The following is a 26,919-nucleotide window of genomic DNA, read 5'->3' as shown; positions in this document are numbered from 1 at the left end:
CAGGTTGGCAGCAGAAATGCGGCCAGCGGGGGACACTGTGAGAAAGTAGTTCTCAAACTTTCAGTTGCCACAGAATTACCGAGGGGAGCTATTAAAATGTGGATTCCCAAGCCTTACCCCCCCCCCACCCCAAGGTTCGGATTCCGTAGGGCAGCCCAGGAACCAGCATTTTTAACACATCTCAGATGATTTTGATGTGAGTAGGCTCAGACCGTGCTTGGAGTATGGGCAGGGGTCCTATGGACAGGGGTCATGGGGCCTAGCAGCCTGCCCGTGGATGTCACCAGTCTCCCTAGAAGGCCTCGATGGGCTTTGGGACTCTTGGGAGAAGGCCAGCTGCAGAGAGAGGGAGGCTGTTGCCTCAGTCAGATTCAAATCCAGCTCCCAGCAGCCTGGCAGTCTGGAGACGGAGGATGTCTTAAGACACTGGGGAGCAGGTGTCTAAATCCCAGCGGGGCAGGGGATTATGACAAGTGGCCAGGGGGACAGGGCGCTCTGCTGGATGCTCCGGGCTGGGCTGTGTTCGGGGAGTAGTGCAGGCAGAGCTCCTGCCCTGGAGCCCCTGCTGTCCACCCCAGGTGTGGAGCGAGCAGTCCCAGCAACATTTGCAGACTTTGAACGGTTAGTGTGCCTTTTAATTGCTTCTAGCTTAGTGCCCAAGTGTTTCCTGGAAATGGCTGGGCTGGGAGAAGTGAGTCTACTTCTCCTCCAGAGAGCTGCTCAAGACCAGTGACTAACTCTGTTTTTGCCGGTGAGAGATGCTTTGTGCCTTCCACCAGGGCTCTGCATCCCTTAAGCTTAAGGTCCTTGAGAGGCACAGTCTACCTCAAGGTTTCTGGGGGTTCCGTTCACTTGGCCCCCTTTTCCCCTGCACTCTCGGCTCTGGGGTTCTGGGGCCAACCAGGTCTCCCATCTAGATCCCTGGATCCTTCATACGGAGTTTGACTCCCTGCTGTCATTAAGTTCAGGAACAGCCTTCAAGATTTCTCCTGGGTTTTGGTGGGGGGCAAGAGAGAACCAGAAGACCCAGGGTTAAGCCCCGGCTCCTCTGCCTCCTTTCCAGGTGACTTTGGATGAATTTCTTCCATCTGTGGCTTTCCTTTCCTCCTCTGTCAACTGGGGGAGTTGAGTGGCTGATCCGGCTGGCACTTCCTTCAGTGACATTCTAAGTCTTTGACATCAGTTTCACGTTGCTTCCGCCTAAGAGGGGCTTCGGGTCACCCGAGTCCTGGCCCCAGGTGGATGTAGAATGGTCCTGGGGAAGAGGGGTGTTGCCTGCAGCAGGCACAGCAAAGTTTCCAGATACCTGGAAAGGCTTTCTGAGTGCCGGGAGCTGGGGCCCCAGAGCAGGGACCAAAGCTTGTGTTCAGCTGTGTTAAGTAATGCTTTTAAGGGACTGAGGGATCCCACCGCTGTGGGCTGAGCCTCAGAGGACAGGGTGGCCCTTCTTGGAGCTAACAAGGCAGGGGAGGCCGGAGAGACAGGCTAGGAAGCGCTGCCATCGGGAGGAGGCTCTTCCCAGGGATGCCTCCTCCTGCGCTGGGATCCAGCTGCCGGCTGCTCCAGCTTGCGTGGGGCCCACTGGAAGGCCTTTGATTGGGACAGGACCACAGAGTGACCTTGGGACGGTCTGAAATGAGAGCGCTAAGAGAGCTTAGGCTTCACTAGACCGCCAGAGGGGTCCAGGACACACACAAATGTCAGCCATTAATAGCCTCTACTAGTACCTCCTGAGATTTTCCCAGGCTCTGCGCCAAGCCCCACTGCACGTGTTATCTCTCCGGAGCCCTAGCAGCTCTGGGAGGTGGGTGCTGTTCTTCCTCCCATTTCACAGATGCCCGCACGCAGCACAAGGAGGGGCTTGGTGTCTTGCCCTGGGAAGTGGCAGAGGCTGACTTGAACCCTGGTCTTCTCTTATTCCAGAGCCCTCGCTCTTAACCATTACGTGATGTGTGTTGGCTCGCGCTGCATGGGGAGTTGGGAAAATTGCTAGGTGAGCGTCATCCCCAGCTCGCACATGTGGAAATACTGTCTGCGTTGTGGTAGAACCTGTCGAGCCTAAATTGGCCTCCCTAGTCACGTAAGAGCACAGAAATAGATCATGGGAAACCGTCCTTGGTGGGGAGGGGTCATCGGCGTCATGGGGAGGAGTGTGAAATGCTGTTCCCTGCCTCCTTCCAAGATCCCTCAAGGCCAGCAAGGGGACAAGAGCCTTTTCCCATTCTCCAGAGGAACAGAACGAGGTCATGTGACATTTAAGGAAGCTGCTGACACCCCAGACTGCTGAGGGAGCTCCTGAGGGCCTGGGTGCTGGTGGAAGGCACTGCCCTCTAGAGTGGGCTGCCAGCCTGTTGCCTCTCCAGAGGGGCCAGTTCTCTAGGGCTGGCTCTTGCTGAGCACCTGGGATGCCCTGCACTGGAGTTAGCACTGCGTAGGTTAGTGTTCAGACGGAGCCCGCCTGAGCTGGGAGCCGGGACACCTGGGTTTGAGTCCCTGCGACTTAAATGGTGAGATCTCCTGCACAGCAGCCTGAGAGGCTTGGTTTCCTTGTCTGTGACATGAGGCAGCTGAAGCAGATGAACCCTCCCCTTTCTCCCTCTTCGCTCTTTTTGTTGGGGGTAGTAGCTCTTCAGATCCAGGGCTTCTCTGCAGAGGCCTCATTTTCATCCTGTGTAGACATTCCAAACCGCTTAATTCACCCCTCCCTCAAACTCTGTGTACCCTGGCTCCCCTCCTCCCCCCGGCCTTCTGTGGCTGGTGGCTTCTGGGAGCAGGGTCTTTTTAGAGCCAATTGTTCAGCTTCTTAGGTCTACCAGGTCAGTCTACCCACTGTGGTGCTTCTCCAGGGGGAACTCAAGGTACCATTTCCTTGCTGCTAGGGTTTGGGTCACAGGGATACTGGAGTTGGTGACTTCTCCAAGAGAAGGCTGGGAGCTGGGGCATGGCCTGTGGTGTGTTCAGAGCAGGAGGAAGGCTTGACCTTGGTTTTTATTTTGAACCCTTTTCCCAAAGGTGCTGCTAAAAACCTGCTCTTGGTGTCCTAGAACCCCTTGTCTGCTCGGGGGCAGTGTCCCTTTGCCTGGACACTCTCTTTTTAGTCTAAGCCTGTGCTGGCAGTCATCCCAGAGGTTACGCTGTCAGCACCTGCGTCATCCTTCCCCCCCCCCCGGCCCCGCCCCCGCCCCGAGGAGTCAGGGTATCCCTGGCTGTACTGCCCAGAGAATCTGCTGTGGGAGCCCCCGCTGGGCTGATGGCGCAATGGGGCTCATGGAGAGATCGGAAGCCCAGCTAGATGGGAAGGAAGTGTCGCTAAAGTATCACTGGCGCTGCTCAGTTGTACGCATGAGCTGGGCAGAGTGGTCTGCTCTAAGCCAGAGCCTGGTGTGTGCGGGGCCCTTCTGATGGCTGCCCACCCAGCTGCCTGGGCCGGGGCTTCTCCAGGGAGGCAGTGTTGGTTAGTCCTTCCGAAGGCTGGAGGACAGGATGCTCTTGCTGCCAGTTCCTAAGGCCACAGCTCCCAGGAGGCAGGGTCAGAGTCCCCGGAAGGGGAGAAGTATGGAGCGGGCAGACCTGAACCCTTCTGTCTGCCTCTGCAGGAGGTCCCTGGGTCAGTTACCGGCTTCCTCTCCACTTCTGCAGCTCTCTGTCAGGAGGAGGCCTGGGGTAGGAGGCCGTGCCCTCCCATGTGACCCCTTCCCAGGCCTTTGCTGGCCAGAGTCCCCAGCCTGTCCTCTTAGGGACCAGTGTTCCTCCATCTACTTTCTTCCCTTTCCAGAGGTCCTGCCACCTTTCTCAGTCCACCAGGAGGTGGTCGAGAGCCTCCTCCTATCATGACACTCCCATTTCCCCTTCCAGGTGCTTGGTTCTCAAGGCAGCCACTGCCACCAGCTCTGCTCATGCTAAGCTTGCAGAGGGCACAGATCCTCGAGGGGGAGCAAGGCCAGCCACACTCTAGGTGTCATGCCCAGAAAACTGCATTTGGGGCGCTCTGTGCCTCCCCCCACCCTTTCCCTGACTCCAGCTGTCCAGCCGCAGCCCCTTCCATCTTGGATGGAGCCGGGCTACTACCTGCAGACCCACGGGCTGCTGCATCCTGTCCAGGCCCCACAGGGCCTGCAGAGTAACATTCCCAGTCGCTCGTGCTTCCTGCTTGTGTGGGAACAAGGCTGTGTGGCAGAGCCCGCCGACCGCCCCGCCACCTGCATACCAATGGGACTGAGGCTGCGACCGCAGCACAGGACCTAGCATCTCTGCCGCGGTGGCAGCGGCAGCAGCGGCTGTGCGGGAGCCCTGGTGGGAGAGTCCCCTCGCCTGAGCCCGTGCCCTCTCTGCAGGGCTCCTGCAAGGGAAGCCAGCACTGCTGGCGGCAGTTCCAGCCCAAGCAGGGTTATCTGCTGGGAGCCAGGAGCACTTGGACCCCTGCCCTTCCCTGGGCGGGCGGGCGGGCTGGCATCCGGCTCCCACAGCCCCGGCACTGCCGGGAGCAGCAGGTTGAAGCCTGTCCACCTCTTGGCTGAGTGATCAGAGTGCCATGGGCCAAGCCAGCCTTGCCTAGGAACAGATAACACTCCGGCCAGCCTGGGACCTTGCTGAGTGTTTCCAGGGCTGGGGACACCTGAGGCTGGCTGCTGGTTCCTTGCTGCCACCCTACTTTTGCACCCTGGACAGGGCCGGCCACCTCCAGAAAGGGCCTCTGTAGTTTCCCAGGGCCTTTCCTCCTGGTGCTGGGGCAGGACATGGGTTAGGAGGGAAAGTAAGTGAGTGTGTGTGTGTGTGTGTGTGTGTGTGTGTGTGTGTGTGTAACCCCACCCTCCTGGTCACATCTGGCCACTCCTGCAGATGTGGCTCTGGCCTTGTGGCCGCAGAGTCGTCAGTGTGGCTGGCGGGCAAACCACAGAGGAATGTGCCCGGCAGTGCTGGGGGAAGAAGGGCTAATGGGGAGCATGAAAGATACTATGCTCAGGCCACCTTCCCTCTGCCATCTCTAGTGGGTCCCAGGAGCCATGTTCAGCCATGAGGGTAGCATGGCCTTGGCCTTCAGCAGGCCTTGTCCCTGCCTTGGGGGGACACTCATTCAGTGCAGGCTCCCTGGAGAGATCCAGGCTCACAGACTGCAGTGGGTGTGGGAGCCTTTCTTAGCTCAGCCTTTAGCCCCCCTCCCGGCTCCCTCTCCACTCCTGATAAGAGATGGCAGTGGGGGCCTGGGCAGAGGCCTGCTCGCGAGGGCAGGGGACACCGGCAGCCATCAGGATGGTGGGGTCTCTCCTTCTGCAGGCCTGGGCTGGAGTGGGCCTCCTTGCCACCGGAAAGTCTGCCCAGCTCCCTGTGGCCTCCCTGGGCTGGAGTGGGGAAAGTGAGGGCTGTCTTTGGAGAAAGAAGTGGAAAAGAAACAAGACGGTCTGGCCCTGCCTCTCTCACTTCCTCCTTTCCAGGCAGTGGGTAGCTTGCCTTCCCTTTCCTGCAGGCGTCAGGAGGCTTTGTGGGGTGTGGGCTGGGCTTGGGGCTCCCTGCTGGCGTGGTGTTTGCCCAGTTGCCCTGGCAACCGTAGGGCAGTGGTGGAGAGTGACATTCAGTGACCAGAGGACAGTATACAGGCATCGAGAGGTCGAGACCCATCTTTCCCATAAGCCCATTGGAATCTTTTGCCACTTCCTGGGGCCCCTTGGTCCATGGTCCACATGGGGGCCTGGACGCAAGGTCTTGGGACCCAGCAGTTCCCTCCACCCCTTTCCCCTTTCCCCGCGGGTTCTCCCTGGGACTGGAGTTCTGAGATCTGTGCCTTGGCTCCAGCCAGCCCCCCCTGCCATTACCCTTCTTCCTGTCTGATTCCCTTTCCTTTCCTGTCTCCTCCTCCCACCTCCTCCCTGCGCCTGCCCGCCCATTCTCTCTCTCTTTCCCCCCTCCCCCCAGGCACAGCTGCTGTTTGGCTCAGTCTATATATAGCGGCATTTTCAGGGTAATTACAATAAAACTGTTGAAAGGAGATAATCCAGCAAAGGAAGCGAGTCTGACTCCCAGCCCCCTCCTGTCCCTGGTTTGGTGCAGCCCTGCACCCCCCCCTTTTCCTGCGGCCTCCTGCTCCCACCCCACCCCGTATTCCCATAGCCTCTCCTGCCCGCCCCATCTGCCCTAGCTGAGTGTGGGGCAGAGAAAAGGGGAACGAATAGGGATGCCCAGAGGGTCTCCACAGGCCTCTCCTGGGCTTAGTGAGGTCCCTGGCTGCTAGCCACGTTAGTTCTAGAACTAACGTCTGTGCCTCGGTTTCTCCTGTAGTATATAGGCCTCTTGGCAGGGATTGTGTGGTGTTGAGAGGTGGGGGAGGAGGCACAGGAAGGACGGTGGTTAAAAGTATAGGATTTGGGGCTTCCCTGGTGGCGCAGTGGTTGAGAGCCCGCCTGCCGATGCGGGGGACATGGGTTCGTGCCCCGGTCCGGGAAGATCCCACATGCCGCGGAGCGGCTGGGCCCGTGAGCCATGGCCGCTGAGCCTGCGCGTCCGGAGCCTGTGCTCCGCAACGGGAGAGGCCACAATAGTGAGATGCCCGCGTACCGCAGACAAACAAACAAACAAACAAAAAAAGTATAGGGTTTGGAATCACATCTTGGTTCATTGATCACCTGGCTGTATGTCTTTGGTCATGTTACTTACACCTCTCTAAACCTCAGTTTCCTTATCACTAAAGTAACTCACATAAAATGCCCAGTGGCCTTAACTATCAATGACGATATTCTTCGTTGAACACTCGTGATCTTCCAGGTACCCTGCTTTGCTTATGCATGTTTTCTCTCTTTTTTCTTTTTTTAATAGATTTATTTATTTAATTTTGGCTGTGTTGGGTCTTCGTTGCTGCATGCGAGCTTTCTCTAGTTGCGGTGAGCAGGGGCTGCTCTTCATTGCAGTGCGTGGGCTTCTCATTGCGGTGGCTTCTCTTGTTGCGGAGCACAGGCTCTAGGCACGCGGGCTTCAGTAGTTGTGGCGCACGGGCTTAGTTGCTCTGCGGCATGTGGGATTTTCCCGGACCAGGGCTCGAACCCGTGTGCCCTGCATCGGCAGGTGGATTCTTAACCACTGCGCCACCAGGGAAGCCCTGCACGTTTTCTTAGTGAAGTTCATGGCTTCGATCTCATTTAATTAAGGCAGAAGGTTGTATCCACAGAGCAGAGGGATTTGACTCCCCCCTCCCCCATTCTCTTTGGCTCTAGTAGTCCTGCCTGGTAGCTTTCTGGGCCCCAGGCATAGCAGCCAGGGCCCTGTGGGGTCTGGGATGGCCCACTGACCCCTTCCTGTCTCTTCTCCCCGCAGTGGAGGTGAAGCCGGTGCTGCCAGGAGCCATGCCCAGCTCCATGGGGGGCGGGGGAGGAGGCAGCCCCAGCCCCGTGGAGCTGCGGGGTGCGCTGGCAGGCCCCGTGGACCCCGCGCTGCGGGAGCAGCAGCTACAACAGGAGCTCCTGGCGCTCAAGCAGCAGCAGCAGCTGCAGAAGCAGCTCCTGTTCGCTGAGTTCCAGAAACAGCACGACCACCTGACCCGGCAGCATGAGGTCCAGCTGCAGAAGCACCTCAAGGTGAGCGAGGGAGGGCGCGGGGGTGGGGGGCCACCCAGACCTCTGACCCCCGCCCGGACCCGGCTCACCCAGCCTCGCTCCCCCTGCGCCCCTGCAGCAGCAGCAGGAGATGCTGGCAGCCAAGAGGCAGCAGGAGCTGGAGCAGCAGCGGCAGCGGGAGCAGCAACGGCAGGAGGAGCTGGAGAAGCAGCGGCTGGAGCAGCAGCTGCTCATCCTGCGAAACAAGGAGAAGAGCAAAGAGAGTAAGGCCTGGGGCCACCCGGGGCCAGCTGGGACTCCTGCCCCGCCCCACGCCTCCTGGCTGTGGGCACCTGGCCCCAAGCTTCCGGGTCAGCTGTGCCCTGTCCCGCAGGTGCCATCGCCAGCACTGAGGTGAAGCTGAGGCTCCAGGAATTCCTCCTGTCGAAGTCAAAGGAGCCCACACCAGGCGGCCTCAACCATTCCCTCCCACAGCATCCCAAATGCTGGTAACGGCCCTTGGCAGGCATGGGTTGCACAGGTGTCCTGCTCAGGGGCTGCTTGGCTGCAGGATGGCAAGGGGCTCCTGGCCTGAAGCCATATAGGGGCCCTGTAATCTCTCCTGGGAGACGAGACTCCCACCCCTGTTTGTCTCCTCGCTGCCCTCCCCAGGATCCATTTCCTATCCCCATATGCAGTGGATGTTTCATAAATGTAGATTGCTTGGTGGCCGGTCCAGCTGCCTGGGTGATAACCTACATCTGTTTCCATCCCCTCCCTCCACCCTGCAGGGGAGCCCACCATGCTTCTTTGGACCAGAGTTCCCCTCCCCAGAGTGGCCCCCCTGGGACGCCTCCCTCCTACAAACTGCCTTTGCTTGGGCCCTACGACAGCCGCGATGACTTCCCCCTCCGCAAAACAGGTGAGTGAGCACAACCTGGCCTCCCAGGGTATGGGTGGGGGCGGGTGGGCAGAGGTGGGAATGTGGAGGGGCCAGGCTAGGCCGCAGGTGTGTCCGTTTGTGTGCGTGTGTCTGAGCCCCGGCTGCCTTCTCCCCAGCCTCCGAACCCAACTTAAAAGTACGTTCGAGGCTAAAGCAGAAGGTGGCCGAGCGGAGGAGCAGTCCCCTCCTGCGTCGCAAGGACGGGACTGTCATTAGCACCTTTAAGAAGAGAGCTGTTGAGATCACAGGTGCCGGGCCTGGAGGTAAGGGCTCCTCTCCTGTCCCTGTTCTGAGGGCCGGGGAGTGGGGGGTGGCTCCGAGCAGGCCCAGGTGACAGCCACTTCTCCCATAGCGGCAGCCGTGTGCAACAGCGCGCCAGGCTCCGGCCCCAGCTCTCCTAACAGCTCCCACAGCACCATCGCCGAGAATGGCTTTACTGGCTCAGTCCCCAACATCCCCACCGAGGTACAGGCCTGCCAAGGGCTGGGCGGGTGGGCCAGCGCTGCTTTCTGTCCCGTCCGGTCTGTCTGGCTGAGCGTGCCCAGCAGGGACCCTCTGCCTGCGTGGACAGGCTAGAGGGACCTATTGCCCCGAAGTGGGATCTGTCTCACGGGCCTCTGGATGGCTCTTATCTCTCAGCCCCCCCCAAGGTGGGGCTTGGTGCAGGAAGCGGGGCGCCATTCAGAGCCCTCAGCCTTGGCCCCAGGTGGCCCCCCTTGGCCTGCTCTCATGCTTGTCTCTCCCAACTGCTCCCCAGATGCTCCCCCAGCACCGGGCCCTCCCTCTGGACAGCTCCCCCAACCAGTTCAGCCTCTACACGTCTCCCTCTCTGCCCAACATCTCCCTAGGGCTGCAGGCCACGGTCACTGTCACCAACTCGCACCTCACCGTAAGTACGGGGCACATACCCCGTCCTCCCTCTGGTGTTGAGGTCTTCGGTCCTGGATGTCCCCGGCTGGGGCTGTTGTCCTCCCAGGGTCCTGATGGAGATCAGATGGCCCTCCCCCAGAGCTGGGGGTGGGCAGAGGGTAGGTGAGGGATGCTGGTCCAAAGTCGGCAGGACTGGGGGCAGTATAAACCCCTCCCTCATCTCCATCTCCTCTCCCCAGGCCTCCCCGAAGCTTTCGACGCAGCAGGAGGCCGAGAGGCAGGCCCTCCAGTCCCTGCGGCAGGGTGGTGCACTGACGGGCAAGTTCATGAGCACATCCTCTATCCCCGGCTGCCTGCTGGGCGTGGCACTGGAGGGCGACACCAGCGCCCACGGGCACGCCTCCCTGCTGCAGCACGTGCTACTGCTGGAGCAGGCCCGGCAGCAGACCGCCCTCATTGCTGGTGAGTGGGTGGGCAGCTGTCCGAGGAGGGGGTGTCAGGCCCCCCCCCCCATTCTGAGGGCTCAGGGAAGGACCAACTGCCAGGGAGAAGTAGCCAGGGATCCTCACCAGCCCTGTCACAGCTCCCCTCCACGGCATCATTGATTTCTTCCATATTCTACAGACGTGATTGAGTACCTACAGCCGGCCAGGCACTGTTCCCGAACTCTGCCGTCGTAATGGAGCTCACATTCCAGAGCAGTGCTGTCCAGTAGAAATATAATACAAGCCATATGTGTACTTTAAAGTGTTCTAGTGGCCACGTTACAAAATGTGAAAAGGAACAGGTGAAATTAGTTTTAATAACATATACGTAACTCAGCGTATCTAGGATACTATCATCTGAGCGTAATATGAAGCGTTAGAATGAAATGTTTTACTTTGTTTCATGCCGTCTTTGAAATCTGGTGCGTATTTCACACTTAGAGTACATCTCAGTTGAGACAGGCCATGTTTCAAGTGCTCAGTGGTCACGTGTGTCTGGCAGCTATGGGATTGGACAGTCAGCCCATAAGTAGCTGGTGGCATCAGAAGAGGTTCTGCTTAAAAGACACGTGATCCTGGCCTCCAGGCTTCCCAGCTGGGTGGGATCCACGTCCATGATCAGGGAGGTCTTGCAGTTGGGGAGAACTAGTCATTGTTCATGCACACGGAGGGCCCGAGACTATACGTGCTCGTAAGTGAATCCAGGACGTTTTGCCAGAGGTGGTGGCTCTGAGCTGCGAGACTGTTCAGTTGTGGGGAGGAGGAAGAATGGGGTTCAGGTTTGGCGGCAGGGTGCTCCAGGCCCCTCGCGGGTTTCTCCTGAGTATGGAGGCGGCGCTGCTCCAGAAGCGGGAGAGTCTCGGGATGGGAGTGGGAGCCTGGTGCCCTGACAGTGATGGTTGCTTCCCTCCCCGCACCACCTCCACAGTGCCGCTCCACGGGCAGTCCCCGCTGGTGACGGGTGAGCGCGTGGCCACCAGCATGCGGACGGTGGGCAAGCTCCCTCGGCACCGGCCCCTGAGCCGCACGCAGTCCTCGCCGCTGCCCCAGAGCCCCCAGGCCCTGCAGCAGCTGGTCATGCAGCAGCAGCACCAGCAGTTCCTAGAGAAGCAGAAGCAGCAGCAGCTGCAGCTGGGCAAGGTGAGCTGGGAGGAGCAAACATCCGGGCCGTGCTGGGGTCAGGACACAGAGGGTGCCGGGCTGGCGACACCCGGGCCACTCCCCAGGCTGCATCAGAGGAGCCGCCTTGCCTTTTTCTAATTCACATCAAAGGTCTGTATGGGCTGGGCCGCTGTCTGCTGGGGAGAGAGGAGGGAAGGATAGAACCTCCTGGGCCACAGGCTGCACAGCTGCGCCCCCTCCCAGCTGACGCGCCTCCTTGCTCTGCTCCTAGATCCTCACCAAGACTGGGGAGCTGCCACGGCAGCCCACCACCCACCCCGAGGAGACAGAGGAGGAGCTGACAGAGCAGCAGGAGGCCTTCCTGGGGGAGGGGGCCCTGGCCATACCCCGAGAAGGCTCCACGGAGAGCGAGAGCACACAGGAAGACCTGGAGGAGGAGGAAGAGGAGGAGGAGGAGGAGGAGGGAGAGGAGGAGGAGGAGGAGGAGGAGGAGGAGGACTGCATCCAGGTCAAGGATGAGGAGGGCGAGAGTGGTGCTGAGGAGGGGCCCGACTTGGAGGAGTCCAGTGCTGGTTACAAAAAGGTGCCCCCTCTGCCCCAGCCCCTGATCACCACCCCTGCGTCCTCCCCGGTATCTTTCCACCTTTACCCTTCCCTCTCCCCAGTCTGCAGTTTCCAGGCTGTGCAGGAACAACTTTTTAAGAGTGAAAGGGGAGCAGGAAAGAGACAAGGGGCTGTGGAAGGGAGGGAGCTGCTTGTGTCAGTCTCAGAGCTGTCTGTGCCCCGTCTGCCAGCCCCTCCCTGCGTCTGTGACTGCCCCCGCCTGTCTGCTTCAGTGTGTGTGTGTGTGTGTGTGTGCGCGCGCGCGCCCGTGCGCACACGTGTGCACATGCACGTGGTCTGTGTATATCTGCGTTTCTGCCTGCGTAGGGCCGGTTGTGCGTCGGTCTCTGCGTGCGTGTGTACACACACGCCCCCGCTGTTACTACAGTCTGCCCTGGTGCCTAGCACGCACTCCATTCATTGCGGACACAGCTGAGCCCTCCGGGCCTGACTCATCCCACCCCCTCTCACACCCCCGTCCCTCCCAGCCTCTTACCTCAATGCTACTCCGGTAGCATGACTCATCACGTCCGTCGTCCCCCCACCCCCCATCTCTCCCCATCTCCTCGGAGATGGAGATGAAGATGGCTAAGGCTGGAGTGTCTCCTGTCCCTGGAGGGAGGAGGGTGGGGGGAGGAGGCAATACAGAAGAGAAGGGCTGGATTCAGGCCCCCACCCCCTGGGAGGCCACCTGTCCTCACTTCCATTTCAGACTAAGCCTCACCCAGGCTCCCTCCCACTCTCCTCCTTCCCAGGTGTTTGCAGATGCCCAGCAGCTGCAGCCTCTGCAGGTGTACCAGGCGCCCCTCAGCCTGGCCGCTGTGCCTCATCAGGCCCTGGGCCGCACCCAGTCCTCACCGGCTGCCCCTGGGGGCATGAGGAGCCCCCCGGACCAGCCCACCAAGCACCTCTTCACCACAGGTGAGCCCCGCGCCCACACGAGCTGTCCTCACATCGTCTGCCAGGGGGCCTGTGCATGGCATCCAGCCTTGGGCATTGTGAAGAGATGAGATACAGCCCCTGCCCTGGAGAGATGGCCAGGGCCCCTCAGAGCATCCCGAAGGGAGGGAAGACAGGCCTTGGCCCCCTCCCTCTGCACCACAGCCACCTGTGGTAGTGGTAGCAGCCTCTACCTCGGTGGGAGGGCGGTGAGTGTCCCTGCCCACTGGGGCAGCGCCTTCTTTCAGGAGCCCACCCCACCACTGCTGAGGGACCACCAGTTTTGTGCCCTCGCCACACAAGCCCTGGAGGCCTAGGTGGAGGGAGCCCGCTGTCTCAGCTTGGTCCTGCTGTTCTAGCTCCCTCTCTGCCCTGTGAGGTTAAATGTGAGGCCTCAGTCCATTCCAGAAGGCTCTTCCATGTGAAACTGCTCTGTGCTGGGCTCTGAGGGGGCACAGATGCTTGAGGACGGTCCCGACTCACCAGTGGGGTGTGTTGGGGGGTAGAGGGGCAGCACACAGGGGCTGTGACAGGAGGGGGAAAGGAGGATGTGCCATGAGGTCAAAACCGATGGGGGTGTCAAGGGCGGCCTGCTGGAGCCTCGAGGAGCAGGGAGGCTTTTGACAGGCGGTGATGGGGGAAAAGAATTTCATGAAAAGAAGAGGGGCAGGTGTGTGGGAGGGCAGCTGGGGTGCCTGTGAGGAGGTGCTGGGACCAGGGTGGGCTGGGGAAAAGCTCAGTGAGCTCTGCTGAGGATGGCGGGGGCCAGGCTGTCACACGGCCCAGAGCAGTGCTGGCTGACAGGTGTGTCTCTGGCCCAGGTGTGGTCTATGACACGTTCATGCTGAAGCACCAGTGCATGTGCGGCAACACACACGTGCACCCTGAGCATGCTGGCCGGATCCAGAGCATCTGGTCTCGGCTGCAGGAGACAGGCCTGCTCAGCAAGTGTGAGGTAAGGGAGCCCCTCCTTCCAGCTTCCACCTCAAACCCAGCGAAAGCCTTTGTGTTGCCCCTGTCGGGGAAGCCTCTGTCTGGGTCTCTTCCTCATTCCCTCTTCAACCCCTGACTTCAGGGCCAGGCCCCCCAGGCACCTGCCAGTTCCATCCCTTGTAGCCTGGTTTCCCCATGATCTCCAGCTGAATGGGGGAGGGTCCTGGACTGGGGTCCCTGGGGGACCAGGGCATACTTCCTCAACAACCTTTGATCTCCCGAGGCTAGAAAGTGGCTCCATGTGCCCCAGGCTGTGGGGCAGAGAGAGGGGCTGGACCTCGGGGGAGCTGAGCCTGCGGTGCCGTCCCTCTCACCGGCCTCTCTTCCTGCTCTCGCCTGGCAGCGGATCCGGGGTCGCAAAGCCACGCTGGACGAGATCCAGACGGTGCACTCCGAATACCACACCCTGCTCTATGGGACCAGCCCCCTCAACCGACAGAAGCTGGACAGCAAGAAGCTGCTCGGTGAGCTGGCCGGCCGATGGGGGGGCGTGGGCCAGGCCAGGTCTTCTGCCCCGGTGGGACTGGGGTAGGCAGGTGGGTTCCCGTGGGCGCAGTTGCTACATTGCACGCCTCCAGAGGGCGCCATTCACACAGACTACAACATGCTGGTGGGATGTGTGCAGGAGGATGGGAGGTGACAGGTCAGGCCTGGTGATGGGCTTTGCCCTTCTCCCTAACCTGTCAGGCCCCTTTTTCTCCCTGCCATTTGCCCCAGAGGTAGGATGCCCCCCCCGCCCCCGGGACGGGGGACAGACATCTCCCAGCTGGCGTGGGCTGCAGAGGCCTGTCGTGTGCTGGGGCCTGGCCTTCTTCTTCTGTGGCTGAGTTTACTGCCCTCTGCACACCCCAACCTGCGGCTTCGGCAGTCGAGGCAACTTCCAGAGTAGCTCTGTTCCTCTTCCCTGCAGGCCCCATCAGCCAGAAGATGTACGCCATGCTGCCTTGTGGGGGCATCGGGGTGAGTAGGGCACCTGCCAGTGGGGATGGGTGGGTGGTGCTCCCAGCTCCAGCCCCTCCCTTCCTGCCCACCACAGCTGCACCCCCATTCTCGCCCTCCCCCTGCAGGGGGCACGCTGAAGCCTGCTCTCCTGCCCCCGCAGGTAGACAGTGACACCGTGTGGAATGAGATGCACTCCTCCAGTGCCGTGCGCATGGCGGTGGGCTGCCTGGTGGAGCTGGCTTTCAAGGTGGCGACGGGGGAGCTCAAGGTGAGTGTGTGTGGGGCCTTGGTCCTGTTGCCTCAGGAGCGGGTGATGGGGGCAGCTGTGGCTTTCCTGTCAGTAAGGCACCATCCTCTGTAATCTCAACCTTCAGGTGCAGATGTGGGGAGGAGGTGCCAGCTCCAGGCCAGCTGGGGGGTGAGGGGTAAAGAGGGAGTGACCAAGAGGCACTAAGGTCTGTGCTGTCATGGGTCTCACGTGGCCCTCGGCTGGCGTTCCTAAAGGTTGTGGGATTGATGCTTATGACGTATGTTCTCGTCCTGGCTTATGCTTCTCTCCTTCTGTGTCCACCCACTTCGTGGCCACCTTGCCCGCCTGTCTGCCTCTTGTTTCTGTTCCTCCGTCTGTACCTCTCCAGAATGGTTTTGCCATCATCCGGCCCCCAGGACACCACGCGGAGGAATCCACAGCCATGTGAGTGCCACCGCAGCCCTGCCCCAGACCCACTGCCCTCACACCATCTCCCTCTCAGCAGAGCTGATGCGCGTGTATCTGTGAGCAAACATCCACTAAGGCTGACGACCTGCCCTCTTCTCCGCTCACCCCCGCAGGGGATTCTGCTTTTTCAACTCTGTAGCCATCACAACCAAACTCCTGCAGCAGAAGCTGAATGTGGGCAAGGTTCTCATCGTGGACTGGGTAGGCAGTCGGCTGGGGGGACCAGGGTCAGCCTTCAGGAAGCCTCCACCCCAGCCCCACGCCCTCGTCCTCAGGTGCCCGTGCTGGGGCTCTTAGCCCAGCCTTCACAGTCCCATGGGGCCCCCCTCCTCACTAGTGGAGACTCGAAATGCTTTTAGCCCCTGGTCCACCTTGGCCCCCAGCCCGCAGCCTTGAGCAGCCGAGGAGATTTTCTGCCTTGAGTGGTAGAGACAGCTCCTGCCGTTGCTGGAGTCCCTGTTGACTGGGGGCTGACTGTGTGCCAGACACGTGGTGCTGCTTCGTGGCCGCCTTGTTTCCTAAGTAGTAGGATGTCCATTTCGATAAACAGAGACACTGGGCTGTTGGGGGACTTACCCAACCAAGGTTACTTAGCGTGGGATGTTGGGTACTGGGTTTCAGATCAGGCCTGTGGGCCCCGGCATTTCTGCTCCTGCTGCCACGCTGTGCTTCTCCGCCTCTGCCTCTCACAGCAGAGGGAAAGGCCCCTACCGCTCCCTGTGAGGAGCAAGCCTCAGCAAGGAGGGATCTAATCTCTTCGAAGCCCAGCTTGGGCTTCAAAGTTCATGACGTTGGGTTCTCCTTCAGAATGCATCTGTTTGCTTTCAATTCCTGACTAGCCGTACTGTTTCCCTCCACACTGCTGAGCTGAGTGGGCTCGCAGGAAGATCCACCACATTTGTCCCCTGGCTTTGTGTCTCCTCTGTGCAGTGCCATGTCCCGGCCCGCAGACCCTGGTTAGAAAAGCGTGGGGTGATTCCGTGGCGGACAGAACACAGATGCCCTGTAGCTAGTGCTGGGCTGCACCCCCAGAGCCCACCACAGGGTCGGGGTGGGCCAAGCAGAATTTTGACCTTTGGGTCAGACCCTGGGCCTCTTCCCTGATGCTCCCACCCCTTCCCACTAGGACATTCACCACGGCAATGGCACCCAGCAAGCATTCTACAACGACCCCTCCGTGCTCTACATCTCCCTGCATCGCTATGACAATGGGAACTTCTTTCCGGGCTCTGGGGCTCCTGAAGAGGTACAGCTCCTGGGCTCAAACGTGGGGCCCTCGGGGAGATAGCAGAATGGGACCTGGCAGGGAGCCATGGAGGCCCGTGGTGGTGCTGGTACCTGGGGAGTCTGGGCTCCTAGTGGGAGGACCACGCCAGCCAACTGCCCCTCCATGCAGAACAGAGGTCAGTGGAGTGAGGGCTGGAGGCAGGGCTGAGGGCGGGGCAACGTCTGGGATCCCCAGGCAGTGAGAGTAACCCCTCCCCCACCATGCTGCCAGGTTGGCGGAGGGCCGGGCGTGGGGTACAATGTGAACGTGGCATGGACGGGAGGTGTGGATCCCCCCATCGGAGACGTGGAGTACCTAACGGCCTTCAGGTGGGGACTGAGAAGAGCCGAGGGAGGGGTGGGAACCCCCGGGCCCTGCCATGGGAGGGGCAGAAGGCACTCAGTTCCGCATGGGTGGAGGGGGTCGGCTCTGTGGGGGGCAGAGCCTGGGGAGGCCTGGCTGAGCCACCTGCCAGGGTCAGCTTGGGCCCTCCCTTTGCAGGACAGTGGTGATGCCCATTGCCCACGAGTTCTCACCTGATGTGGTCCTGGTCTCCGCCGGGTTTGATGCTGTCGAGGGACACCTGTCTCCGCTGGGTGGCTACTCTGTCACCGCCAGATGTGAGCCTGTGGGGGGATCGAGGGAGGCTATGGAGCAGTGAAGATGGGGTCGAGTGGGAGGTTGGGAGCAGGGTTGAAGGCAGGTCTAAGACTTGGAATCATCCTGGCAGCATCCTCCCACTCTCCCTCTGCCAACCCTGGCCTTGAGGGGCAAGCAGGTGGGGGGGGAGCATCTCCTCCAGGAGTTGTAGGGATGGAGCTCGCTGATCCCTCATGTTTCAGTGGTGGTTTTTCACGGTGCTCCTTAGGAGACGCGTAATTGGATCTTTTTAGCCTCTTACGTTTTGTGTTTTATGGAGCATTTAGTGCACTGACACTGAGTTTTATTATGGATATCGATTTGGGTTTAAATCCACCGTCTTCTTCGGTGCTGTTTGTCCCATCTCGTCTCCTTTCTCTCCTTCCTGACTTGCTCCTGGATTGAGTTTTTCTTTAAGCGTCTCCTCTCCCCCCCTTCACGCGTCCCTGAAGGTTTCGGCCACTTGACCAGGCAGCTGATGGCGCTGGCAGGGGGCCGGGTGGTGCTGGCCCTCGAGGGAGGCCATGACTTGACCGCCATCTGTGATGCCTCTGAGGCCTGTGTCTCCGCTCTGCTCAGCGTGGAGGTGAGGGGTGCACGGCGGGACTAGGGGAGGTGGGCCAGTAGGCCAGGGGGAAGGGGCCAGCGAGGGAGGGTCCCTTTCCTGGGTCAGGCAGCACCGAGGGCCCTTGGGGAGGTTTTCCTGATTCCTGAGGACAGGTGGTGACCAGGGAAGGGAAGGCTTTCTAAATAGAGGTTTCCCCGGAAAGGCTATGCTTGCCCCTGTCATGGGGCTGAACGGCGGGATGGTTAGAGGGGCAGCCACTCTAAGCCTTCTCTTCTTTCCCCTGCCAGCTGCAGCCCTTGGACGAGGCAGTCTTGCAACAAAAGCCCAACGTCAACGCAGTGGCCACGCTAGAGAAAGTCATCGAGATCCAGAGTGCGTGGGCACAGGCAGAGGGACTCAGGGCCCAGCTTGCCAAGGGGGCGGAGCTTGTGTGACGCCAGGGCTAGGGCTGGGGGTGGCCGTACGTTTGGGGGTTTCTGGCTCTCCCTGACCCCCGGCCCATCCCTCATCCACAGGCAAACACTGGAGCTGTGTGCAGAGGTTCGCTGCTGGTCTAGGCCGTTCCCTGCGGGAGGCCCAGGCCGGTGAGACAGAGGAGGCTGAGACTGTGAGTGCCATGGCCTTGCTGTCGGTGGGGGCCGAGCAGGCCCAGGCTGCTGCAGGCCGGGAGCACAGCCCCAGGTGAGGTGCCCCCCACCTCCCTGCCCTCGCCCAGACTGCTCCCCCCCATCCCACAGTGCTTCAGTGCCCTTCCCTGTTCTTGTGCCCACAGGCCAGCAGAGGAGCCCATGGAGCAGGAACCTGCCCTGTGACGCCCAGGCCCCCACCCCTCTGGGCTTCTTCATTGTGATTTTGTTTATTTTTTCTATTAAAAAACAAAAAGTCACACATTCAACAACGTCTGCCGTGTGGGTCTCTCAGCCTCGCCCCTCCTGCTCCTCTTAGCTGCCTCAGGGCCCCCCTTTCCCCCGCCCCCCGTGGCCCATGTCTCAGCTCTAGAAGTCTGCACCCTCTGTAGGGCCAGGGGTACCCTTTCCAGCCCTTCCCTCACGTTGTATTGCACACCCACTTCCTGCATTCTGTCTTTGTCCCCCTTGGAGCTTGGGCCAGCTCAAGGTGGGCCTGGGGCCCAGATAGCACCTTCTGGTTCTGGGGTCCCCCTGAGTGAGGAGGGAACAGTAAGTTTGGTGCCTTGGCTTCAGCTGACTTAGGGGGAAATGCCTTAATTTCACCCTCCTCCCCTCTCCAGCCCCAGGGGAGGATCCGGAGGGTCCCTCTACAGTCTTAAGATGTGGAGTGGAGGGGAGGTGGGCTCCCGCCCTGCGATTCTCACTCTTTTCCCCCCGTGTCCTCACCATCTCCACACAGACCCCTCTCTCCTCCTCCTTTCTCCTGGCCTCAGCACCAAAGGAAAGCTTTGTGCTGTCGGATGTGGGCCTGAGGTCCGTGGGCAGGGCTGTCTTGCCTTACCCTCCTCAGGGCCTATTTCCCCTTCTCAGGGGCTGGAGAGGGTGAAAGCGTGGGGGGAGGTTTGGAGCTGCACTCCTGGGTTCTGAGGGGCCAAGAGGAGGCGCAGAACCGGGCTTGCTCTCCCTCTTACTCTGTCGGCCTCCCTGCCCCTCTGCTGGCACAGTCTGGGGAGCGGGGAGAAGGTGGTCCCTGCAGGGGGGCTCCAGGCTGGTGAGAGCCCCCCTGCTGTTCAGGACCAGATTTCCCCAGCCATCCAGCATGCTGCAAGCAGAAGGGTCAGTGGCCCACCTCTCTCCTGGGGCCTTTGGCTTTGAAGCCTGGGGATGGTGAGTGGGAGTTCTAGAAGGGGCAGGGCCAGAACTCAGGAGTCTGCCCTCAGCTGTAGCTTGCCTTCCTCCTGGGCTTCCTTTGTGGGCCACCAGCCCAAGGGAACTAAGACCAGGATGGGGCTGGGCACTGCCCTTTCTCTTTCCCAGAAGCCCTGCTAGCCTTCTTGTTTCCAGGGCTAGGAGCCCACAAGGCTTCTAGCGAATGCCCTCCAGCCTGTGGGAAACCAAAGATGGGAAGCAGCTCCTAGGGGGCTGAGTCTTACTCCCTCCTTCTCCCCAACACCGCATATACTTTCTTTCCTCCCGTCCCCAGGGCTCCACCAATCTGTTTACATATTTATTATCCTAACAGGGGCCTGAGCAGGATTGAGGGAGCCAGGGGAGGGGCAGGAGTCCCACCACCATTGGTTCATTGTGCGCTTGTGTCTTGTGTGTTGTTAGTGTGTTCTAGATCCTCCTGGGGGATGGGGATGGGGCTGGGCCCAGGGTACCAGGCCTCCCCATGCTGAGCCCCAGCTCCGGGCCTCTTACCCTCCCTCTCCCCACGGCCGCTCTGGTTCTCGTGTAAACCCACTCCTTGCTTTGTCTCCTTGGACATGGATTTCAGTTAAGTATTGTGTAACCTGTTACACTGTGTGTCCTTGTGTAAATAAACTTGTTTCTGGCAGTGCCTTCTGGGGCCAATGTCTCTGTTCTCCGGGCTCTCAAATGGAGTTGAGGGTCTCATTCCCCCTCCTGGCCAAAAAAACACTACTTTTCTCCAGCCCCTGGACTAGCCAATTTAGGAAACAAGAGGCTGGGGTGGGAGGGAGTGGGATCTCTGTCCTGTGGGTTAAGAACAAGGTTTCACTGAACGTAGCCACACCATCTCCTGGAACCTCTGTGTGGCCTACGTGGTGATGGTGGGGAGAGGGCCCGGGCTGAAGGTCTCCCTGTTCCTTTTGACTCTCAGTCTCTGGGGGCACAGGGTTGAAGCGGGTGCAGAACAGGTGGCCTGGCAAGGGTTCCACCTGCAGCCGCACGGGCAAGTCCAGTGGAGATGTGCACGGAGTCAAGAGAGGAGTCCAGAGGTGTGGAAGGGCTTTATTGGGGCTGCTCTGAGCCCCTCACAGTGTTACAGGAACCCACTGATCTCACTGTTGCCTTTGCCCTTTGGGGACGTGGGAGGGAAGGCAGGAGGAGGACCAGCCTTCCTGGGAGAGAGAAGGCCCTTCTTTGGGGCTGAGACCAGGCGGTGGGAGAAGTAGAAAATTCACCATGAGCAGGGCCTGTTGGGGGCTGGAAGGGGATGGGGCTGCCTCCCCGGAGTGTGGAGGGCACGGAGTGTGTGGGCTTTGTGAGAGGGAAAGTGGCAGTAGGAGGCACCTAGAGTCAGGAAGAGCGGATGGGTGGTGCTTCCTGGGCACTGAATGTGTGCACCAGCCAGGGCACGAGGGCCAGGACCAGGCATGGCCAGAGGGTGTACTTGAGGAAATTGAAGATGTAGAAAAGGCTGATCTGAGGGGGGTAGCCCAGCCAGTCCAGGGGGCCCAGCAGCCCCATGGCCAACACAAGGCAGGCTAGCTTCTGGCCATGTCCCAGGTATGCCCGCCGCACCTGGGCATAGCAGGGGGAGTGAAGGGCGATGCCCAGACCCAGGGCGGCCCCTGAGTCGCGGCTCAGAGAGGCAAAGGGCCGGCTGTCCAAGTGCACCCACTCAGGCCGTTCACACCACTTAGAGGCTAGGTTGATGGACCTGTGGGGAGCGAGAGTCTTTGCCAGGAGAGAGATTCCCCTGGGTCCTAGAGGGCTGATGGCTCTCCACCCCTTTGGGGCCTACCGCCATGTTCTGCCGTGACCCCAGGAGACTCAATGTTTGTGAACAGCTAATGTGTCCCGTTTTAGCTACAACCAACCAGAGACCCACCAGGCCAGGTACAGGTGAGGCAGGACAGACCCCAACTTGCCCAAGCTTCAAAGCAGGACTTACCAAGAAAGATCCAGGCCCAGTGTAAAGAGCGTCCAATAGATGAGGCTGGCACCCAGCAAGAGGGCCAGTGAGGTCAACCCGTAGAAGCTTAGCTCCCGCTCCGTGGGCACCCGGGGGGTCATCAGCCAGCCCAGGACAGCACCTAGGGAAGTGGGGTGACAGCAGCTTCAAGGAGTTTGGGGATACGACCCCCACCCCGAGCCGCAGGGTAGTTTGGCAGGAGAAGGGGGCCCTTGGGGTTGGCTGTACAATGGGAAGATCATACACTGGTCCTCCCACTGCCAACGGCACCCTCTGGGTCCACCCTGTTGCCCCAGTTGCTCACCAGTTATTAGGCCAGCCAACACCTGGTGAGGGAAATGTGCTAAGAGGAAGACCCGGGACAAGCCGACCGCCAGCAGGAAGGTGCAATAAGCCAAGCTAGGTATCACCCTCACCCAGCGGCTAAAAAGAAGAGAGGCAAATGGTTCAGGAGGTGTCCACGCACAGCTGGGCTTCCCTCAGCACCCAGGCACCTCACAGTTTGACCAGATGCCCCGGCGTCTGCAGAACTCCAGCTCCCAGGCTGCCCTGCTGCTGGGTCTTTTGGGTCCAGGGTACCATAACCTCTGCCCCCGTTGGTGGGCAATGCCAAGGTGTACCTGTGGGTCCGAGTGGCCACTTGGGAAGAGATGGCCGTCATTATGGGCCAAAGGGCTGCTCCTGTGATCATACAGTGTCCGGAAGGGCTGCCTGCCAGGGGATTCAGAAGCTTGTGGTGAGAGGATGCTGGTGGAACCCAGGTGCCCCTGGTGATTGCTCAACCCAGCTGCCTCCCCGTGGCCGAGGGGAGAGCCTTCCTCCAGCACTGACCCTTAGCTCCCTCTGCCCTGAAGCGGCACGGGTGCTCTTCTCCTATAATTCAACATGGTCTTCCCTGGGTTTCTTTGTTCTCTGGCCCAGTAACTGAGAGGCTGGGCCTCTGATTAGGTTGCCCCAGCTGAAAAGTACGACCAAACACTCACTGAACCCTAACCACATTGGGAGAGGGAAGTTTGAGGCTTCTCACCTGGACCAGTTTCACAAGAAGAGGGGAACTGGTGAACCTGGGCTGGAGCCTGGCTGTAGTACCCAGACTCATGGACCCACCAAAAGGGCCTATCTCCAAACAGAAACCTGGAAGAGAACAGATGCAAGATGCCATTACACGCACACACAGCCAGGGGAACGGGGGCTGAGGCAGAAGGACACCTGGAGTACTCTGGAGGGCTTACAGGCTGGAGTCAGAAAGGGTGTCCAATTCTGTGCCATTGCCCTGCCAGGGTTTTTTACCTTGGAACAGGAGAAAGCATGCTATTTTTTTTAAAGTGATAAGGAGGCAAGAGATTGTGTGTGCGTGTGTGTGCTCTGAGATGCTCAGAAGTCCCATCCTTAGCCCTCCCGCTACAGGGCCGGCTCTGCTCTTGCCATCTATAGAGAGCCCAGGACCTGCCCCATGCCCTCCCTCCCCAGACCCTCACTGACCCTCCTGCTTCTCCTCTCTCCATTTCCCAAATTCCAGCCTGAGTTACTTAGGTAAGCCTCTGGTCTTTGAAAATGGGAGTGGGGAATGGACAAAGAGGCTGAGAGAGAATAAGGAAGACAAAAAAATTCAAAATCCACTGGCTTAGCCAGGTGCTTCACTGGACCCTGGGAAACACACTGCAGAGGCTGCTGTGGCCAGAAAGAGAAAAGGTGGGAGAGCAGAAGAGATGCCGGCAGGAAGCCAAGTGCTGGGGAGGGAGGTGTGGAAGGGACTTGCCTCTCCCTGCCAAAAAGTGAGCCTGGATCATGCACCAGATGCTCAACACATACTTAGGAAATGAATAGGGGCTCTGCCATGTGGGGGGCATTAAGAGTGTCTACCCAAGGGGGTGGTCTTAGGGAAACAGGACTAGAGAGGAAGGCTTATACAGACTCTGAGGAAGGAGAGCACAAAGCAAAGAGCAATTCAGTAGGAAGGAAATGATCAGACAATTGCTTTCCGTTTACAGCAGGGATGAAGCCCTGGCTGAGAAGAGTGGAAGGGAAGGTATTTTGTTTTTCAGCAAGTCATTCCAGCCCATCCATTCAAGTGTCTCCTATGAACCTCCCTTCCCTCCCCCAGGCTGGCAATCTGGCAACAGAGACAGTGGTGAGGGGTGAGGGGAGGTGCAGCTGCATGCCCGGCGGAAAGTATGCTCCCTTCTGCACCCAAGAGAGAACAGGTGGCACAAAGAGATACACCCCAAGGGCCCCACCCACTTGCCTGGGGTTCCTGGCTTCTAAGTCTGTGTGCAGAGCCTACTAGTGAATGAAGGGGAAAAGGGAGAAGAGAAAGTGTTCCCCGGAAGGCAATGCTTTAGCCCAGTGCTTTTTGAAATTTACTGTGCACACAAATCGCCTGGGGTCCTTGCTAAAATGCAGATTCTGATTCAGTAGCTCTGGCGTGGGGCCTGAGATTCTGCATTTCTAGCAAGTTTTCAAATGCTCCTTATGCTGCTGGCCATGGTCTGGGGGACCACACCTTAATCTGCAAGCCTTTTCTGTCCTTAGCCACTAGTGTGAAGCCTGGCACAAAGCATGCTTCTTAAAAACTATGTCAAATAAACGAATGAATAAATGAATCAAAGAGTGAGTTGAGAAGCAGGACTTTCTGCTACTTAAGTCACCACAGATGCCTGTTAAAATACAGATTCCCAGCCCCTCCCCTGGAGTTTCAAAATCTGTCTGTGTGAGGTGGAATGGGGTATTTGCATTTTAAATACGCCCCCTTAGGTGATTTCTCTGATCAGGCCCGTTAAACACCAGTTTAATGATTAGGATGGGGACTCTGAGGTCCAAGATGCACAAAGATGCTCATAGGGGAAAAGTCAGTGGCCACGGGGTAGGGGTGGGAGGTCTTAAGGCCATGGGTTCACTGTCGGGGGGGGGTGGGGGTGGGAAGCCAGGCCTTTGAGGCAGCTGACGAGAGAGATCAAGGACTGCACAGGGCTCAGGGCCTTTGGGGGTGGGGGACCAGGACGCGGGAGGGCTTCGCTGTCTCACCACTTGAAGACGAGGTTGAGCCACTCGGTGATGAGGCTGATCCAGAGCACTGCGATGCCCACCCGGCGAGAGGCGTAGTAAGCCACGGGGAAGTAGAACAGAAAGAGGCTCTTGGGGTCGCCCAGAAAGGTGACCCAGAGCCACACGTTCTCCAACCAGGGCAGCTGGTTCTGCAGCGCCTCGGCCATGGCGATGCCCGCGCCCAGCGTGGACTCCATGTTGACCCCGGGGCCGGCCCGGCCAGGGTTTGAGCTAAGGCGGAAGCCGAGGAGTCCAGGCGACCAGGAAGCAGCTCCTCACGGCCCTCCAAAGCCCACCCTTCGGATCCGAGGCCCCGCCCCCTGTTGGTGGCCGGGAAAGCCCCGCCTCCTGCCCCGCCCCCTGCAGCCTCAGGCTCGCGCGAGCCAGGCCTCCTGCCGGTACCGTTTCCTCCTCCTGCGCTCTTCCCGGGCCTCCCTCTCTACTGGGCAGCGCAGGGGACAAATCTCTTCGAAGGCGTTTCCGCAGAGCCCCACGTGGCTGCTATTGCCGGCACGTGGGCAGAGGGCGTAGAGGCGGCTCCAGCTGCTGTTCCGGGTCATCGGACAGACTAACCTGAGGGTCGGCGGTGCGTCCAGGGTCCCTCCTTTACTTCTGTGAAGATGGATATGTAATATCCCGGGCCAGGATTCCTTCCAGACCAGACCTTTCTCCTCCAGTACAGCTACCCTCCAAAAATATTTCGAGATCTCTTGGAGAGAAGGCTAGGGACAACCCCTGCTCCGGGGAGCCAGGCATCCCTGGTTGGTGCTGAAGCGGGCCCCTACGTTTGCACACACAGCTGGCTAATCGGTACACGCCTTCCTCCCCCAGCCCAAGACTCTCCTGCTTGAATTCCTCTGCTGTTGATTTGGAGGCTGACAGATCAGCCTCTTGATTTTGAGGGGTCATCCCTAACGGCTTGACAGTTGTTACGCATAGCACAGTCTAAATCACCCTTCCTCCCAGTTCTGTGCTTGCCTTGCCCCTCTCCTTTCGTCATCTTGTCATCTTGCCTTCCAAAACCCCGCTGGGCAGATAAACCACGAGATAGTAGCTGGGTTGGTAAAGGAAGAGGAGAGGCACACACCCACGACAAAAATTGGAATAATCCCTTGGAGGAACACACAGAAAATAGAAATCTCAGCAATTCTAGGTGAGGTCTTGCCTAGAGGCAGAGGTGAGGTGGGAGGAGACTGGTGAAGTGGTTCCTTCCTACCTCAAGCAACTTTGTTCTTGGAGAGTTTTTGAGGGGTAAAAATGAGAATGTAAATTTGGGTTCTTCTTGGAAAGAGATTAATTTCACTAATTAAAAGGGTGTGGGGAAAGGAAGCTGGATACAAATCTCATTTTGCTCCCTTGCTAAATGTTTTTCAATTGCCCCAAGGAAAAAGCCTAAATTTTCTTAGTCTTTGAAAGTTTGCTTGGCCTCTAGCCAAGACAACCTTTACCAGCCCAGTCCCACATTCTGTTTCATGATATTTCTGAGCTACTTTATGCTCCCTGAAATCACCAAGCTCTCTCCTTTTAGGGGTCCTGACGTCTGCAGTTACCTCTGCTTAGAACGTGGCCACTCTTTCCCTGCTTGTCTTTCAGGTCTCAGATTTTTCCACTTCTTCCAGGAAGGTTTTCCTTACAGTGCCTGGCAGTCATTCATGAGAACCTATAATCACAATGTTATATAAAAGGTGGAGTGGCAGTTATGTATGACTTGTTATGGGGTAGATGTGAAAGTTCTCTGGAAAAACCCAAGTATGAGGGAGCAGTATGTTTATTTCTATTACAATGATTGTACTAATATGGGCCCAACTTTAGGAAGTTGATGTCTCTTGCAAGGCAAGGAAACACTTTTGAAACATGTTCAGGTTAAGTAGTGCCAGGACTGGCCCTTTGCCTCCCTCTCTTTGCCTGTTGTTACTCATACATGAGGCTCTAGAATTTCTTTAGTGGAAGGGTAGGTGGGTTAGGGATGGCAACTGGTGATGGTAGGGCTTGAAAATGCATCTGCATCGTACTTACATGTTAAGAAAACTGTTTCGTATATTACACAGTCATTAATGGGGGGCCCAAAACTCCTGCCCCAAGGCTCCCTTTGTCAATACCATTGCTCCTCATTCTGGCTCTTTGCCCGGTTTTCTAGAGGAGAGGGCAAGATGGGAGATGGGGAAGCATCTTGAGTTCCAACAGTGATGGGTGATCACGGAGGAACTACCATTTATTGAGGATCTACTACGTGCCATGCATTTGTACACATTATCTCATTATCTCCCGCTCCTCCTAACTACTCTGTGGGGTATTATCTAATATAGCATAGCAGTAAATAGCACCGTCTTTGGAAACAGGTAGACCGGATCCTTGCTAGTTGTGCGACCCTGGACAAAGTTTAGTCTAAGACTTAGTTACTTCCTCTGTAAAATGAGGATATTGATTCCTACATCGAAGGGTTGCTGGATGCTCAACAGTGGTCATACAGAAGGAA

At 58.8% G+C, this 26,919-nt stretch overlaps 2 protein-coding genes across 15 annotated transcripts in view; one reads left to right on the top strand and one right to left on the bottom strand.

The window, feature by feature from the left end:
• Positions 1-21,144, top strand: part of HDAC5 (histone deacetylase 5) — a 37,534-nt gene extending 16,390 nt beyond the window's left edge. For 4 of the 14 annotated variants that reach the window (XM_089899983.1, XM_089899980.1, XM_089899982.1 and 1 more), the window contains 24 exons: positions 7,303-7,562; positions 7,660-7,804; positions 7,915-8,029; positions 8,312-8,442; positions 8,580-8,726; positions 8,816-8,928; positions 9,221-9,352; positions 9,573-9,795; positions 10,747-10,958; positions 11,212-11,523; positions 12,299-12,464; positions 13,304-13,437; positions 13,819-13,939; positions 14,365-14,435; positions 14,578-14,685; positions 15,056-15,111; positions 15,249-15,336; positions 16,262-16,381; positions 16,634-16,731; positions 16,904-17,022; positions 17,494-17,627; positions 17,897-17,981; positions 18,125-18,290; positions 18,382-21,144. In XM_089899983.1, the coding sequence (XP_089756109.1) occupies positions 7,303-7,562; positions 7,660-7,804; positions 7,915-8,029; positions 8,312-8,442; positions 8,580-8,726; positions 8,816-8,928; positions 9,221-9,352; positions 9,573-9,795; positions 10,747-10,958; positions 11,212-11,523; positions 12,299-12,464; positions 13,304-13,437; positions 13,819-13,939; positions 14,365-14,435; positions 14,578-14,685; positions 15,056-15,111; positions 15,249-15,336; positions 16,262-16,381; positions 16,634-16,731; positions 16,904-17,022; positions 17,494-17,627; positions 17,897-17,981; positions 18,125-18,290; positions 18,382-18,421 (3,296 nt within the window). In that variant the 3' untranslated portion in view covers positions 18,422-21,144. The other 10 variants (XM_022565073.3, XM_022565072.3, XM_030762175.2 and 7 more) reach the window with 8 other exon arrangements.
• G6PC3 (glucose-6-phosphatase catalytic subunit 3) lies at positions 20,472-24,765 on the bottom strand. Its single transcript, XM_022565076.3, has 6 exons — positions 24,423-24,765; positions 22,426-22,532; positions 22,019-22,109; positions 21,703-21,821; positions 21,378-21,519; positions 20,472-21,143 (listed from the first exon to the last, which is right to left on the bottom strand). The coding sequence occupies exons 1-6, from the start codon at positions 24,638-24,640 to the stop codon at positions 20,780-20,782; spliced, it is 1,041 nt and encodes a 346-aa protein (XP_022420784.1). The 5' UTR covers positions 24,641-24,765; the 3' UTR covers positions 20,472-20,779.
• Positions 24,766-26,919: the final 2,154 nt, after the last annotated feature.

This window comes from Delphinapterus leucas, chromosome 19, assembly GCF_059928025.1.
Source record: "Delphinapterus leucas isolate spDelLeu-1000000601 "Yukka" chromosome 19, BTC_Dleu_Yukka2, whole genome shotgun sequence".
Lineage (NCBI taxonomy): Eukaryota > Metazoa > Chordata > Mammalia > Artiodactyla > Monodontidae > Delphinapterus > Delphinapterus leucas.
This window is presented reverse-complemented; position numbering and strand designations above follow the sequence as displayed.